The 13,887-nt window shown below is 67.3% G+C and overlaps 3 protein-coding genes across 5 annotated transcripts; 1 reads left to right on the plus strand and 2 right to left on the minus strand.

Annotated features, from left to right (window-relative positions):
- Positions 1-603: 603 nt before the first annotated feature.
- Positions 604-1,347, minus strand: SEBOX (SEBOX homeobox). Its single transcript, XM_067309472.1, has 2 exons — positions 1,063-1,347; positions 604-934 (listed from the first exon to the last, which is right to left on the minus strand). Exons 1-2 carry the CDS (start codon positions 1,345-1,347, stop codon positions 698-700), a joined length of 522 nt encoding a protein of 173 aa, XP_067165573.1. The 3' UTR covers positions 604-697.
- A 225-nt stretch (positions 1,348-1,572) lies between these two features.
- Positions 1,573-6,944, plus strand: KIF12 (kinesin family member 12). 2 transcript variants are annotated; one of them, XM_067309467.1, is made up of 16 exons: positions 1,573-2,172; positions 2,434-2,499; positions 2,687-2,765; positions 2,837-2,958; positions 3,136-3,211; positions 3,377-3,511; positions 3,619-3,754; positions 4,035-4,126; positions 4,420-4,555; positions 4,646-4,764; positions 4,908-5,012; positions 5,103-5,936; positions 6,047-6,130; positions 6,214-6,350; positions 6,485-6,630; positions 6,834-6,944. In XM_067309467.1, exons 1-16 carry the CDS (start codon positions 2,093-2,095, stop codon positions 6,896-6,898), a joined length of 2,412 nt encoding a protein of 803 aa, XP_067165568.1. In that variant the 5' UTR covers positions 1,573-2,092; the 3' UTR covers positions 6,899-6,944. The 2 variants fall into 2 exon arrangements, with proteins under 2 accessions (XP_067165568.1, XP_067165567.1); XM_067309466.1 differs by having other exon boundaries at positions 1,574-2,172; positions 6,482-6,630.
- A 183-nt stretch (positions 6,945-7,127) lies between these two features.
- VTN (vitronectin) lies at positions 7,128-13,182 on the minus strand. Of its 2 annotated transcripts, XM_067309469.1 has the most exons (9): positions 12,956-13,182; positions 10,980-11,129; positions 10,339-10,458; positions 9,606-9,932; positions 9,346-9,485; positions 8,749-8,905; positions 8,412-8,561; positions 7,508-7,780; positions 7,131-7,286 (listed from the first exon to the last, which is right to left on the minus strand). In XM_067309469.1, exons 2-9 carry the CDS (start codon positions 11,038-11,040, stop codon positions 7,168-7,170), a joined length of 1,347 nt encoding a protein of 448 aa, XP_067165570.1. In that variant the 5' UTR covers positions 11,041-11,129; positions 12,956-13,182; the 3' UTR covers positions 7,131-7,167. The 2 variants fall into 2 exon arrangements, with proteins under 2 accessions (XP_067165569.1, XP_067165570.1); XM_067309468.1 differs by having other exon boundaries at positions 7,128-7,780; positions 12,956-13,181.
- Between the last annotated feature and the right edge of the window lie 705 nt (positions 13,183-13,887).

Genomic DNA, 13,887 nt, shown 5'->3' on the forward strand with positions numbered 1-13,887 from the left:
CCTCATCCCTGCAGGCCCCAGCTGGTCTCTCCCTGCCAGCCAGCAGAAGCTGGGTTTGTCCCTCCGCTCAGAGGCTGAGGGACCCCAAGGGCTTTGCCAGAGCATCGGGGGGTCCCAGCTGGGTCGAAGCGAGGGGCCCAGATGTGACTGCAAGGTGCAGCTCCGTCCCAAGGCTGCTCCCGCCGCCAGCAGTCACTTAAACCCAGGAGGAAGAGTGGCTCAGGGGCTTCTCGGGTGCCTTGGAGCAGAGAGCTGAGCCAGCTCGGGGCACCGGTGGCCCTGCAGTGGGGAGGGGGCCCAGCGGCTGGCACTGGGCGCTGTGGGCCAGGACACCTGCCGAGCAGGCAACGTGCCAGGACCGGACACGATGATTAATGCTCTGATGGCAGCTAAGCCCCTCTGCAAACACGCTTTAATATCCAATACAGGGAGATCGGCCGGCACCTGCGAACATGCCCGTGGATTAGGGGCGGCCGCGCCGCAATCATCTGCGGATACTGTCTCAGATTAAGGTATTTTTCCGAAAGATTAGTCGGTATTAGGGGGCTGATCGGGAGCTGGCCCCGCCAGAGCCTCACCGGCATTTAGGATATTGGATGGCATCGCAGGGACCTGAAGGAGCCGGCAGTAATTCCACGCGCTACTGAAAATCACGGCGCTAAGCCGGGCCGGGGGGGCCCGGGGGGCCCTGCTGGGGCTACGGCTCGCCCAGGTTGGTGATGGCCGCGCTGTAGATGAGGTCGGAGATGGAGCCCAGCGAGGTGGGGAGGCCCCGGGCGGGGCCCTGGGCCCCCGGCTCCGGCAGCGCGGGGACCGGGGCCGGGGCCGGGGCGGCGGTGGGGGGCGGCGCGGGCGGGTCCCGCTCCCCGGGCGGCGACGGCGGCTCCGGTTTGGCGCTGCGGATCCGGCGGGCGCGGCGGTTCTGGAACCAGACCTGGGCTGGGCGGGGGCGGCCGTGAAAGCCCGGCACCGGCCCGACGGGACGGCCCGGCACCGGGGGAGGGGAAGGGGGGTCCCGACGCCTCGGGCCGGAGGTGGGGAGGGTGCCCCGGCCCCGCTCACCTGGATCTTGGCCTCGGGCAGCTGGGTGAGCTCGGCCAGGCGCTCCCGGGTGGCGATGTCCGGGTAGGGCACGGCGGCGAAGGCCCGCTCCAGCTCCGACAGCTGCCCCCGGCTGAACGTGGTCCGCCGCCGCTTCCGCGGCCCCCCCGGGCAGGGGCAGGGGCAGGGGCAGGGGCCGGGCCCCGGGCCGCCGCTCCCCGCCGCCACCCGCCCGCCGCCGCCCGGCCCGTCGGGGAAGCGGAGCAGCGGCCGGGGGGCGCGGGAGGCGCCCGGGGCCGCGCTCATCCTGCCCTGCTCCCGCGGCCCCGCCGCCGCCCCGGCTTTTATCCCCCCCCCCCCCGGCGCCTCCCCCCGACGGGCTGGGACCGCCCCGAGCGGGCGGCGTTGCCGGGGCCCCCCCGCACCCGCGGCGGCGGCGGCGGGATCCGACCCCCCCCCCCCCCCCGCGGCGGCCCCCAGGGTCAGCGCTCCCCGCACGGCCCCTCCTGGGGCCGGTCTCCCCGACGGCTCCTGGAACCAGCAACGCCACCGGCTCCCAGCACCGGTCGCCCCGATGGTTCCCGGGCCCGGTCCCCTCCCACTGGTCCCCCAACAGCTCCGGGCTGGTCCCCACCCGTAGCCGTCCCCAGGTCTCAGCACCACGGAGCCCCGTCGAGGCCCCGAGATGCCCCTGCAGCACCGGCACTGGTGGGGCCCCAGTGGCCGGGAGGAGCAAGGGGTCAGGGCAAAGCCTGGCACCAGCGGGGCAGGGAGCGCGGGCAGCGCCGGGGCCCTGCAAGCCCCGAGGCCGTCTGTCCCTCCTCGCTGGGTGCCAGGGACGAGGTGACACGGGGCAGCGCTTGCTGCCTGTCCCCCAGCCTTGCCCTCCCCCCCGGGCTGCTCTCCCGCGGGGCTGGCACCGGTCAATGTTTAACCGGAGCGGTGGTACCTGTTCTGCTGGGCAGCCCCAGGCTGGCTGGCGGTGGTTCCTGCCGGGGCTGGCCAGCCACCAGTAGCGCCTGAACGTGTGGCCGAGGGGCGCTGGGGGCCAATGGAGCCGGAGGGGGAGCGGGGACGGGAGCCCCAGCTGGGTGCGAGGACCAAAACGCTGCCCCGGGGCCTGCAGAAACCGTAAGTCAGCGGGGACACGGAGGGAGGCCTGGGGACGCGGCAGGGTGGGAAGGCACCGTGTCCCGGAGCAGAGCCGGGGCCTGAGCAGCGAGCGCCTGGCAGCCCTCCCCGGCCGAGCAGCAGGTACCGGTGCACCCCCCTGGGCCGCACGGTCTGGGGCTGGGACCCCCAGAAAGGCTGGGGAGCACAGGGGGCTCCCGGCAAGCCCTGGGGGCAAGAGAGGCACCTCCGCCCCCCCAGCTGCTCTTTGCTTTCCTGCAGGAGCCCAGGAGAGGAGCAAGAAGGCCCCGTGGCGGGGAGAGACACGCGCCTGAGAGTGGTGGTGAGGTAAGGGGGGGGCAGGAAGGGCAGGGGGCGCGGGGAAGTGGCGCAGGATGAAGCAGTGGCCTCGTCCTGCCCGGGAGACACACTGGTGCGGGGAGGCAGGGGCAGCGCCTGACCTGTGGGAAGGAAGAACGGGACCCCCCCGGGCATCCCCATGCAGCGACACTTCTGTCCCGTCCCCCCCGGCTAGGGTCCGGCCACTGACCTGCACGGAGACGCGCCGAGGGGACCGGCAGGTTGTGCACAGCCTCGGTGACAGCACCGTCCACGTGAGTGCCGCTGCGCTGCGGGGGGCCGGGGCCGCCGGCACCCCCTGAGCCCCTCCTGCGCCCGTCTGCAGGTGAGCGCGGCCAGGCACGATGCCACCTTCGGCTTCAGCGCCGTGTTTGACTCGGGCACCTCCCAGGAAGCTGTGTTCGAAGGCAGCGGGATGAGACAACTCGTGGAGCTGGCGATAGACGGGTGAGTCCCTGCAAGCCCCCCCGGGTGTCCCAGCCCCGCTGTCCCACCACGCTCCCGGCTGGCCAGGAACCCCGTCCAGGCCTCGCAGGCATGTCTGCATTGCCCGGGCTGTGCCGGGAGATGGCATCCCTACGCCACGGCCTGGAGCCATGCCTGATGCTCGGCATCTGCCCCCAGCTTCGCCTGCACCGTCTTTGCCTTCGGACAGACCGGCTCGGGAAAGACCTACACCCTAATGGGGCCTCTGGTGCAGGTATGGGGCTGTCCCCCTCCAGTACCTGATCCTGGTCGTGGGACAGACTCTTCTCGCCCGGACTGCGGGCACTGGGCTGGTGGGAGTGGGCAGGAGGCACCGATGGGGACCCAAAGCTGCCGTGACCCCGGCCTCTGGGCCGCTCTCCCTCCTGTGTCTGCGCAGAGCGAGGCCCAGCCGGCGGCTCCGTGTCTCCTGGGGCTGATGCAGAGGTCCTTTGCGTGTCTCCTGGAGCAGAGCCGGAGCCGGGGCGCCGGCCTGGCTCTCAGTGCCTCCTACGTGGAGATCTACAACGAGCAGGTAAGCGCCTGCCCCGCTGCCCAGCGCCAGCACCGCCGGCAGCCCCGGCCCCAGCCCTGCCGGGCTGTCCCCCGTGCCTCCCCTCTGCCAGCCCCGTCTGCCCCCAGGTCAGGGACCTGCTGAGCCCGGGGCCGCCTTGTGCTCTACCCCTGCGGTGGAGCAAATCCAGGGGCTTCTACGTAGAGAACCAGCTCAGCGTGGAGTTCGAGAGCCTGGAGGCCATCGCCGACCTGCTCCTGGAAGGTGCTGAGCCAGGGGCGCTGGGCCGGGCCACGCAGGGAGCATGGTCCCACGTCAGGGAGGTGCCGGACCCAGTGCGGAGTCCTCAGCCCCATGCAGTGGGGTTGAAGCTGTGGCTTCCCAGCATCCAGCGCCATCCCTAGGGCTGGCAGAGGGCCCCAGGCAGCAGCTGAGTGGGGCACTGTCCCTCTGCCACTGCAGTGGCTGGGCAGGTGCCGGGGTGGGCAGTGGGTGCAGTGCCGGGTGTCGTGCACCCCTGCAACTCTCCGTCCCCCCCGGGCAGGTTCCCGGAGGCGCCGGAGCTCTGCGCATGCCCTCAACAGGCACTCGAGCCGCAGCCACGCTCTTCTGACCGTCCACGTCCACAGCCGGGCTGTGAGCACGCGTCCTGCTCCGGGCACATGGGGAAGGGCATGGGGGGGCCGGGGCTCTTCGCGGGGGGCTGCCAACAGCCCCAGACTGGGGCATCATGTCCTCATCCCTGAGGACGATTTGGTGGGACTGGAACGAGCAGCTGGGAGACAGACCCCAAACCCAGGGGGGCTGGGAGGTTGCTGGGGGAGGGGGGGGGGGGTCGCTGGCTCAGGCTGGTCGTGCCACGGCCGCAGCGGGTGAGCGGGGAGGGCTGCAGGGCCGGAGCATCATCCCCAGCAACGCGGGGCCCCCAGCCCAGCGCCTGCCCCAGCAAGCAGGGCACGCTGTGCTTCGTGGACCTGGCCGGCAGCGAGCGGGTGAAGGACACAGGCTCCACCGGGGAGCTCTCCGTGGAAGCCAACAACATCAACCGCAGCCTGCTGGCCCTAGGTGAGGCCCCGGGGAGCCCTCCTCTGCGGCAGCCGGTCCCGGGACCCCGGCGGAGCCACAGAGGGTGCAATGGGGCTCGTTCTCTCCCAGGACACTGCATCTCTTCGTTGGCCAAACCCCGAGGGAAGCGGACGCACATCCCCTACCGGGACAGCAAGCTCACCCGGCTGCTGGCCCGCTCCCTGGGCGGCTCGGGCATCACGCTGATGGTACGTGGATGGAGGAGTCTGGGCAAGGGCGAGGGGCTGGGTGGGGTGTACAAATCCGGGGGGGGGGGGGGAGGCTGGAAGCTGGAAGGGGACAGGGGGATCCCCCCGCTGGCAGCTCACCTGCGGCTCTTCCTTGTCGGCAGGTTGCCTGCATCTCGCCGTCCTCGCGTTGCCTCTCGGAGACGATGAGCACGCTGCACTACGCCAGCCGGGCCCGGAGGGTCACCACCAGGCCTGTGGCTAACAGGGTACGGCAGCAGGTGGTGGCTGTGGGCAGGGGCAGGATGCTCTGCCCCGCTGCTGGGGCTCCCCCCTGAGCTGCCCCCTCATGCTCCCAGGTGTCCCGGGAGAAGCTGCTGCAGACCTTGGAGGAAGAAATCCAGGCCCTACAGCTGGAAAACCTCTCCCTGCGCCGGCAGCTGTGTCTGCCCAGGCTGCCGGCGAGGAGCACGGAGGCCGCCCCGGGGACCCCCGCGAGGGCAGGGGCCGGGCTGGGCTGGGGAGGGCTGCGACAGTCCTCTCCTGAAGGGCAGCACCCTGCTGCGGTGGGTGAGGGCAGCGTGGCCAGGGCCTCGCGGAGAGCCCCAGCCTGGCCCAGTCTCTACAGCGTCCTGCGGGACTTCGTGGTGGAGAACGAACGGCTCAGGCACGGCGGGTCCCCAGCCCTCCCCGGCACACGCAGGAGCCACGAGCTCAGAGCCGATGCTCAAGGATCCGGCGGGGCAGCTCTGGGGGGCAGCTGGAGCCCCCCGGCTGCACAGGACCCCGTGTCAGACGACCTCTCCCAGGGATGGGGATGCCTGTGCCAGGGAGGCTTTGGCAGCATGTGCAGGGGGCAGGAGGGCTCATGCCTGGGTATGCCTGGCCCTGTGCCATGTGCTGCCTGCTCCCAGAGCGGCAATCCCACAGGGAACCCCGGCACCCTGATCCCGTGGGCCGGGCAGGGCTTGGAGGCCTGCTGGAGGCTGCCTGCGTCCTGCCCCGCGCCCTTGCTGCTCTCCAGGCAACCCCGGCCAGCTCCAGACCTCATCGGTGACGTCCCAGCCAGCCCATCCCACAGAGCCACCCGCAGCTCCTGGAGCGCCCGTGGCCCCCGCGCCTTGCTGGGCCACCCCGCGAGGCTCCTCCAGCCCAACGGGACCCCCGCCTCCAGCTGCTGGGCCCCACTGCTGGTGAGCACGGGGAGAACGGGCCGCACGCTCCGCGGGCCGCACCGTGGCACGGCAGCGTCTGCAGTGGGCAAGGGCTGTGCAGACTGCCCGCTGCCCTCTCCTTCTTGCAGAAACTGGCTCCCGCCTCCGGCTGCCCCTGCTGCCCAGGGTGCCCCCAGTGCTGCCCTGAGCCAGCCGGTGCCATCATGTCCCAGGTATGGCCCCGGGGATCTCTTTGGAGGGGCACGGCACAGCATGGCATGGCATGGCACGCTGACAGCTCTGCTTGGCCCCCCAGGTGCTGCCGGGGCCCCCCACACTGCAGCCAGTCCCTGCCGAGGGAAGTGCCAGCATCCCGCCGCCCGGCCAGGAGGATGCGGCTCTGCCCTGCTCCCATCAGCTCCCTGGGCCCCCCCAGCCACACCAGGCAAAGCGGTGAGAGCCGGGGCCTGAGGGCCCCCCCGGGGCACCAACTGTGGGCTCTGGAAACCCCCTGGGCATTGCTGGAGCAGCCGGGAGGCAGCTGGGTGGTGGGTCAGGGTTTGGGGTTTCATGTGTGCTCACAGCAGGAGCCAGGGCAGAAGCAGGAGCTCGTCTCAGCGACACCTGCTCCCAAGGGAAAGCCGGGACCAGCGGGGTCCGGAGCGCAGGACCAGCCCCGAGGGAAAGGTTGTCCCTTCAGCCCCGCCATGGCCAGGGCTGCCAGAGCCGAGAGGTGAGCAGGGTGGTGGGGGGAGGCCGGGATACAGCCCCTGCCCTTCCCCTGGGGCAGCCAGGCAGCGCCTCGGATGCGGTCCCTCGGAGCCAGGCACCCACCCCCTTGCGCCAGGCAGGCCCAGGTGTGCAGGCACGGGGCTGTGCCTCCCCGAAAGGGGCTGACCCTCAGGGGCGCTAACCTGGCCTGCTCCCGGCGGGCAGCCGCCGGAGCTGTCCCTGTCCTGCAGTGGGAAGAGGCCCCGGACTGGCTGGCGGAGCAGATCTGAACAGCCCCAGCCCAACTGGAGCATCAGCCCCAGCTGCGGCGTGAACTGGGTCCAGCAGCTGGGCTCCAGCACTGCCCACGCATGGTTGTACCTGCGGGGACAACCAGGGTCCGTGGGGGCACTGGGACCTCTGACTGCGAGGACTGCACAAACCACAGCTGCCTGGTGCCACACAGACAGACGGACACGGCTCCCTGGCCTGCACCACACTCAGTTTATTGGGGTCTAGCTAGGGGCTGTGCTGCAGGGCGGCTCCGGCTGGGCCCGTCTCAGGCGCTCTCCTCCCCGGGCTGCGGGCAGTCCAGCCAGTACTGGGCGATGGAGCGCGGGTAGCGGGGCTGCACCAGGTCCACGCGCTTGGTGCGCAGGTTGACGCGGTAGTACTTGTCTGGGGGAGAGGGCAGGCGGCCGTCAGGACTGCCCGGAGGCAGAGCCGCAGGGGAGCTGCCGGCCCAGGTTGCCCTCCCGCAGGATCCCGGAGCTGGGCTGGGCTCCTGGATGTCGCAGAGCGAGGTGAGGCCTCCCTGTGCCCAGGCAGCTCCGGGGTGGCGAGGGCTCCCCATCCCGCAGCTCTCCCCTGCTGCCCGGATCCTGCAGCCCCAGACTTACCTCCTACAAAGAAGTAGACGCTCTGGAGGGCCTCACACTGGGAGCCCGATGGCCAGTCGGTTTCGATGCCCGCAGACTCGGAGTCATTTTGCAGCCAGCTCCAGAAACCCAAATTCAGCGACCGGTGGCTCTTGTACCTCTTACGCTGGCGGCGAGACTTCCTCCTCCGGGGCTGCTGGGATGCCACGTAGATCCTGCCGGCCATGGCAGCGTCCAGCCGGCTGGGCACCCCCCGCCAGTCTCTGCTGATGAACCGCGGGGCGCTCGCGCCGGCTGGCAAAGAGGCAGAGGCCGAGCGTCAGGGGCAGTAATGCACAGGGTCCGGCATCCACCTGAGCTGGGCTGAGAGCAGCCCCACACACAGCCCTCAGCTGCTCTGGAGACCCACAGCGCAGAGCTGCTCCAAAGGTCCCCAGCCCGAAGGAGAGGCGTGATGGAGCCATGGGCTGGGCAGAGCCAAGAGCCCTGATCTCGCCACCCGCCTTGGCTGGGAACAGCCCTGCCAGTGCTGGCTCCCATCTCCTCCTCTCCACCTTTCGTTTCTCTTGCCCAGCCTTGGGGTTCTCCTATGGCAACTCTGGCTCCAGTGGGAATAAACAGTCCCCAGCAGTGACGGTGTGGTGGTGACTGGCGACAGGCTCTGCAGCATGGGACACGAGGGTTGACGAGGGTGTAGCAAGGGTTGGATTTGGGCTGGTGCACATGGGATGCTGCGGGTGATGCAGCCAGGGCTGGGGGGGTCCTGCACAGCTCAGCGCAGTGGCTCATCCCACCTGCCTGTGCTCCCAGGCATCACATCCCCCTCCCCCTGGATGCCTGCACCCCTCTTGCCCCATCAGCACAGCGTATGCTGGCACATGCCAGCCCATTCCCCTGCCAGCTCCGGGGCTGCCCTGTCCCTTACCCATCCGGCCTCCAAAGAGGATTTGGAAGACATCCTCCCAGCTGTCGCGGTTCAGGAAGGCGTAGTGCCTGAAGACAGTGGAGGGCGAGGACTTCTCGCACTCGGCCTGCGTGGGCTGGTGGGCGAAGTCGTAGGACCAGTAATACTTATCTAGCACCAGGACAGGCAGCGCGTTAGCAGGGCAGAGATTAGGGGAGACGCGCTCGCGGGGGCACAGCAGCTAGCAGCACAGCACTGTCAGAGAGGGACACGTGTGTCCTGCCCCACAGCTGCTGGCTCGAGGGTGCTCTGCGCAGCACCATGCTCTGTATGGGTGCGGAGGGGCTGAGCCCTTTACCCTTGAAGAAATAGACTCTCTCATTGCCGTGGTAGCTGTGCGCGGGGAGGGCGAAGGCTGCGTCGATGTCGTTTGGGATGCCTTCAAAGCCCTCGGAGATGTCACGTGGGTAGCCGGAATCCAGGACTCCATCATCGAAGCGCCAATACTGGCTGCCCTGGGGGTGCGGGGCAGAGACGGGGTCAGGAAGCTGGGCAGGGAGCCGGGAGCAGCGTCCCCCAGGCTCTGCCTAGGGGCAGAGCAGGCGCTGGGGAGGCCAGTGATGAGGCTGCGGTTGCTTGGGGGCACCGCGCTGGCCCGCTGGTCAGCAGCACTGGCTCAGAGCCCACGGCTGTGACCGTCCCTCTTTGCCGTGGGATTGCCCTCCTGCTACAACCAGCGGCAATAGCCACCAAGCCGTGGCTTATCTCTGACCAGGCTGGAGTGTGGCCTCCTTATAGAGACGGGGGAGGGATCTGGGGATATCTGGCAGCCGCAGTGCGTGTGCATGGAGGCTATCAGGGTCAGAACAGAGCGAGTCTGAGGGCTGTGTCCTCGCTCCCAGCATCAGCCACCCAGGGAGCATCCCCCAGCCCTGCCCGCTGCGCTTCTGCCCACCTTGAAGAGATAAGTCTTGCCCTGACAGTTGATGCGTGTGAAGGCTGCGTCGATGGGGCCCTCTATACCCCAAACGTCACTGATGAGCTTGGGGTAGCCGGGCCGCACGCTCTTCTCATCCAGCTCGTAGAAGTACTTCCCTGTGGAGAGAGGGGAGGTCGGAGTGGCAGGAGGGGAAGGAGGGACCTTCCCCGCAGCGCAGCCGCGAGAGTGGGGCACCGACAGGGCAGCCACACGCCTGGAAAAGGGCCCTGAGGTACCTCGGAAAGCGTAAAGGGAGCCGTTCTTCAGGTCGGTGAAGGCATCGAAAGGCTTCCTGCTGCACAGCTGCTCGGCGTCCTCCTCGGGGTCCAGCTCCCCGAGCCCATCTAGCGTGGCGGTGGGCAGCACCTGCATGGGCTCCTCCTCCTCCTCCTGCAGCGTCTGCTCAGGGCCCGTCTCACTCCCCTGCGTTGTCAGCAGAGGCGGCAGGAACGTGGGCCATTCTGTGGGTGCTGCCTCGGTGCCCTCTCCTGTCCTGGTCTCGGTGGTGGGGTAGTAGTCGATGTAATCATCTTCCGGCAAGGCGAACACGTCTCCCCGGGTCACTGCGGGAGGGAGCAGGTCGGTCCCAGGGAGCCCTGGGTGTCTCCACACAGGGGTCTGGGTGCTGGCACAGCCGGGCAGGACCCTGCTTGTTTTGGAAGGCGAGAGCCAGCCCCGTGCAGAGCAATGCGCTCTCCTGCCTGCTGCTGCAGCTGCTCCCAGGCAACCCAGGTGCACACAAAGCCCGGGGCCCCGCGCTGCAGCAGATCCAACCGCCCGAAACGCCTGGCATTGCAGCACCCACGCACCAAATCCCAGCCCTGACTTCACCCCATGGGCATGGGTGCACACAAAGCTGGCCCCACACCGACGGCCCAGGGCTGCGCCCCCCCCAAGTCCCTGCTCTGCCCAGGCAGCCCCTCCTTGCTGCTGGCAGCCGGGGACGGAGGGCTCCGGCGGGGCTGGTACCTTTGGTTCTGCAGGCAGTGGAGTAGTCGCTGCAGCAGCTCTGGTAGTACACGCAGAGGGCATCGCACTGGCACTTCCGCTGCGCATCGAAGCCTTCCTCGCAGCGGCCCACGCAGGAGTCTGGAAGAGCCACCAGCCAGCAAGGAAGGAGTAACACGGGTCGGGCAGCCTGGCCAGCACCTCTCCTCCTCCCCAGCCCTCCCCAGCCCCGGGGGCGAAAGGCAACACTGTCACGTCCAGCTCGAGGGGCACCCCACCCCCCCACAGCCTCCCCCAGCACCTCCCTGATCCCACCCAGCCCCTGGCTCACTGGGGCGGGATAGGAGTCGTGGATGGGGCCGTGCCACGATCCGAGTTGCATGCTGGCTCCATGCGATCCAGCTGCAGCCTGGCCGGGGATTTGCCCAGACGCCATAGGCACTGCTAACACCCGTGTGCTGTGCCGCCCGCTTTTGGCTTTGCCCCATGCCGCAAGGTGGCCAGGGGCCCCAGCTGCTGCCTGTCTCCCTCCTCACCCTGCCCAGGCTCCCCCAGCCGCTCCGAGTGCCCAATAGCCGCGTCCGCTCCATTCCCAACCTTGCTGTAACCCACCGCCAACGACCACCCGGAGCAGGGCCGTCCGGCTGAGAGCTCAGGCTCACCTTCAGCAGCACGGGCCACGGCGAGCAGGCCCAGCAGGAGGGCAGGGAAGAGCAGCCTCATCCTGGGTGGCCGGGAGCGCAGCCCTCCTGCAAGTGCGCGGGCTGCGGCGCGGCGGATGCCGGGGCTCCGGCCTCCGCTGTTTGCTCAGCCTGCCCCAGTGGGAGAAAACAAACAGGCCAAGGTCAAAGCAGAGGGAAAGGGGCAGAGATGCACTCCCTCCCGGCCTTCCTCTGCGGCACCGAGCCGAGGCGGCTGTGTTTGATGGTGATGAGGCTCCTGGCGTGCAGAGTCCTGGGTGCACAGGGCAGTCTAGCCCAGGGTCCACGCTTTTGCCATCTGCCACTTCCCAGCCAGCATGCAGGTGGCCGTGAATTCAGAGAGCCAGGGGTGACAGGAGGTCAGAAATAGGAACCAGTTTTCAGGTCTTGCCACAATTTTTTTCTTAGCAAATCTCGTGGTATCAAAACTCCCAGCCTCTGTCTCAAAGGGAGGCTATTTCCCAATCCTGGTCTCGGCAGGATGAAAAGCCTAATGAGGAGGGACAAGGACCCTGCTGGGCTCAGAGGGCAAAAGAAAAGGTCCTTGGCTTACACTTGCCTGAAACATCACCATTTTGTAGAGGTTTTGGCTTTCTCAATGTCAGCAATGCTGGAACCAGAACTGGGGAGCGCCAAGAGGTGGCGACTTAGGATGGGACATATGTCACCTCTGTGCATGGGCACCAGGGGCCAGAGGTGAGTGGCTTGGAGGAAGGGAGCGGGGGGGGGGGGGGGGAGGCAAGTCCTGTGCACTTTCACTGCAGTAGACAAACAAAAGCCTGTGTATTTTGCTCCCATCATCCCCTTTCCAGACAATCTTTTCGGTTACTAATTAATGTCAACTCAGCTTCTTTCTGCAGTTTCTGATAACTCCAGGATGGTTATGTAATCAGGGGCAAGGAGCAAACGCACACAAGGCTACGGAGATACTGGCTCTGGCTGCTTGCACTGCCATGGCCCTGCCGGGGCAGGAGCACCACAGGGGTCTTCCCCAACCCTGGGGCAGGAGTGTCACAGCTCTGAGCTTTAATAAGTGACAAGAGATTTGCAGAGAGAAGAAACTGGAGCAGGCTGGCGGGTGCTGCTGCCTGCCTTTCCGGGAGCCCTGCCTCTGCCAGGTCAGACACAGGCAGTTCCTGGCATTGGCTGATCCCAATCTTGCTGGGAAGACCTTGGATTTGGTGTTGAGAAAGGCATGTTTGCCTGCCAGGAAAGCTTTGGGGAGCTGAGGACAGCTGCCAGAAGCAGGCTGCATGGGCAGGACTTCTCCTGCAGCCCCGTTACCCCCCTGTTCACCACGTCAGGGCTGGCATCGTCCCCCTGTACAAGCACCAGCCCAGCGTCCCGTCCTCATCAAAGTAAGCCTGGAGGATGAGCGGGGCCAGAGGGGGCTCAGGTCCCCCCTGAGCCCGCGCAGGTGGAGGAGGCGGGGATGAGAAGGGCTCAGCAGTGGTTGTGCTGCTTTTGCTGATCGGCAGAGACAAAGCCTCAGAGCTGCCCTCCCGCAGCTCCAGCCTCCTGGCCACCAGCAACCACAGACCTGGGCGCTGGGCAAGCTCTTCCCTGTGCTCAAAGCCGTTGCGGGACGAGACCCCTGGGAGAGGGGCTGGTTGGGGTAACCAGGCCCCGGGGAGTCCCTTGCTGCTGAGGGGAGCTGAGCCAGCCAGGAGAGCTCAGGCAATTGGCCAGTTTCCCCAGAGCAAGGCTGGGAACACAGACCAGACACAGAGCCCAGCCTGGTGTTGCTAAAAATCCCCCCCAAAAAGAAAAGACAAGCACTCCGAGTTTGTGAGGAGAAGCTAAAAGGAATGATTTGAGTTCTCCCTCTCTGAGCAGCTCCCTTCTCCAAGGTAGCAAAACCCTCTGCTGCACTGCATCGCAACAACCTGCATCGTAGTTACCCCTGGTTAATAATAATTTATCAGGAAAATCCTTACTGATTCTGTGCTCAGCGTCTCCTGCAGTACCGTGCCACTCGGATCTCCTTGTTTACCGTCCTTCACCGTGAGCTAATGTTCCTTTCCTGTGACTGTCCCTTGTGTGTGGCTTCAGAGAGGATTAAAAGAGACTCTGTGGCATCAAAACATCAACTTGAATTTAAGTCTCAGTCTGAGCTGGCAGCAGGCTGGCTTTGGAACCAAGGATTTGAGCTGCTCCTCCCAACACAGGCAAGAAGTGTCCAAAACATTTCTGCCCTGAGCACGTCTGGCCTGGAAAAAAAAATAAAGCAGCCCAGGCTGCCTCTGCTCTTTCTTTTATAATGCAAATCCTGAGCCCACCCAGCAAAGCTGCTCTGGATTCAGGCCACAGCAAGGGGAGCTATTCAGCTCACCGCACTGATTCAAAAGGTGTTTGAAATGCAGGGCCAGGACTGCCCATGTGCAACCACAACCCGCCATGGTCCGGCCCTTTGTTTTCATCCCGTGGCCCCTCGCCTCGGAGAGGGTCCTGGAGAGACCGGCCACGCGGGCAGCATGGCAGCCCCTGCCTGCCGGGGAGCTGATCACCGGCTGCGCGGCAGCTCGGGTGAAGGGGGACGGGGGTGGCGAGGACGGCCAGGCAGGCCCCAAGCCAAGACTGGGCAGGCCGAGGGCTGTGACGGGAGCTGTGGCGGAAGGAGGGATCTGGAGGGATGCCAGAGCATCTGCAGCGAGGAGGGGGATGCTGCTGCCGAGCCCCTCCTTGGAGAGGCGGTGCCTGAACGGGGTGACATCAGCCCCCCGGGGACTGAAGATGCTGAGCCTGGCTCTAGGCAGGCGGTTCCTGCCACCGCTTCCAGCTCCACACCCCGGCAGGGCAGGGAGGGGAGAGAGAGCCGGTGTCCCAGCCCAGCACCTGGACACCCGTCCTCCCTCCTCCACCTCCCCGC

The sequence above is a fragment of the Apteryx mantelli genome, chromosome 22 (assembly GCF_036417845.1).
Source record: "Apteryx mantelli isolate bAptMan1 chromosome 22, bAptMan1.hap1, whole genome shotgun sequence".
Taxonomy (NCBI): Eukaryota; Metazoa; Chordata; class Aves; order Apterygiformes; family Apterygidae; genus Apteryx; species Apteryx mantelli.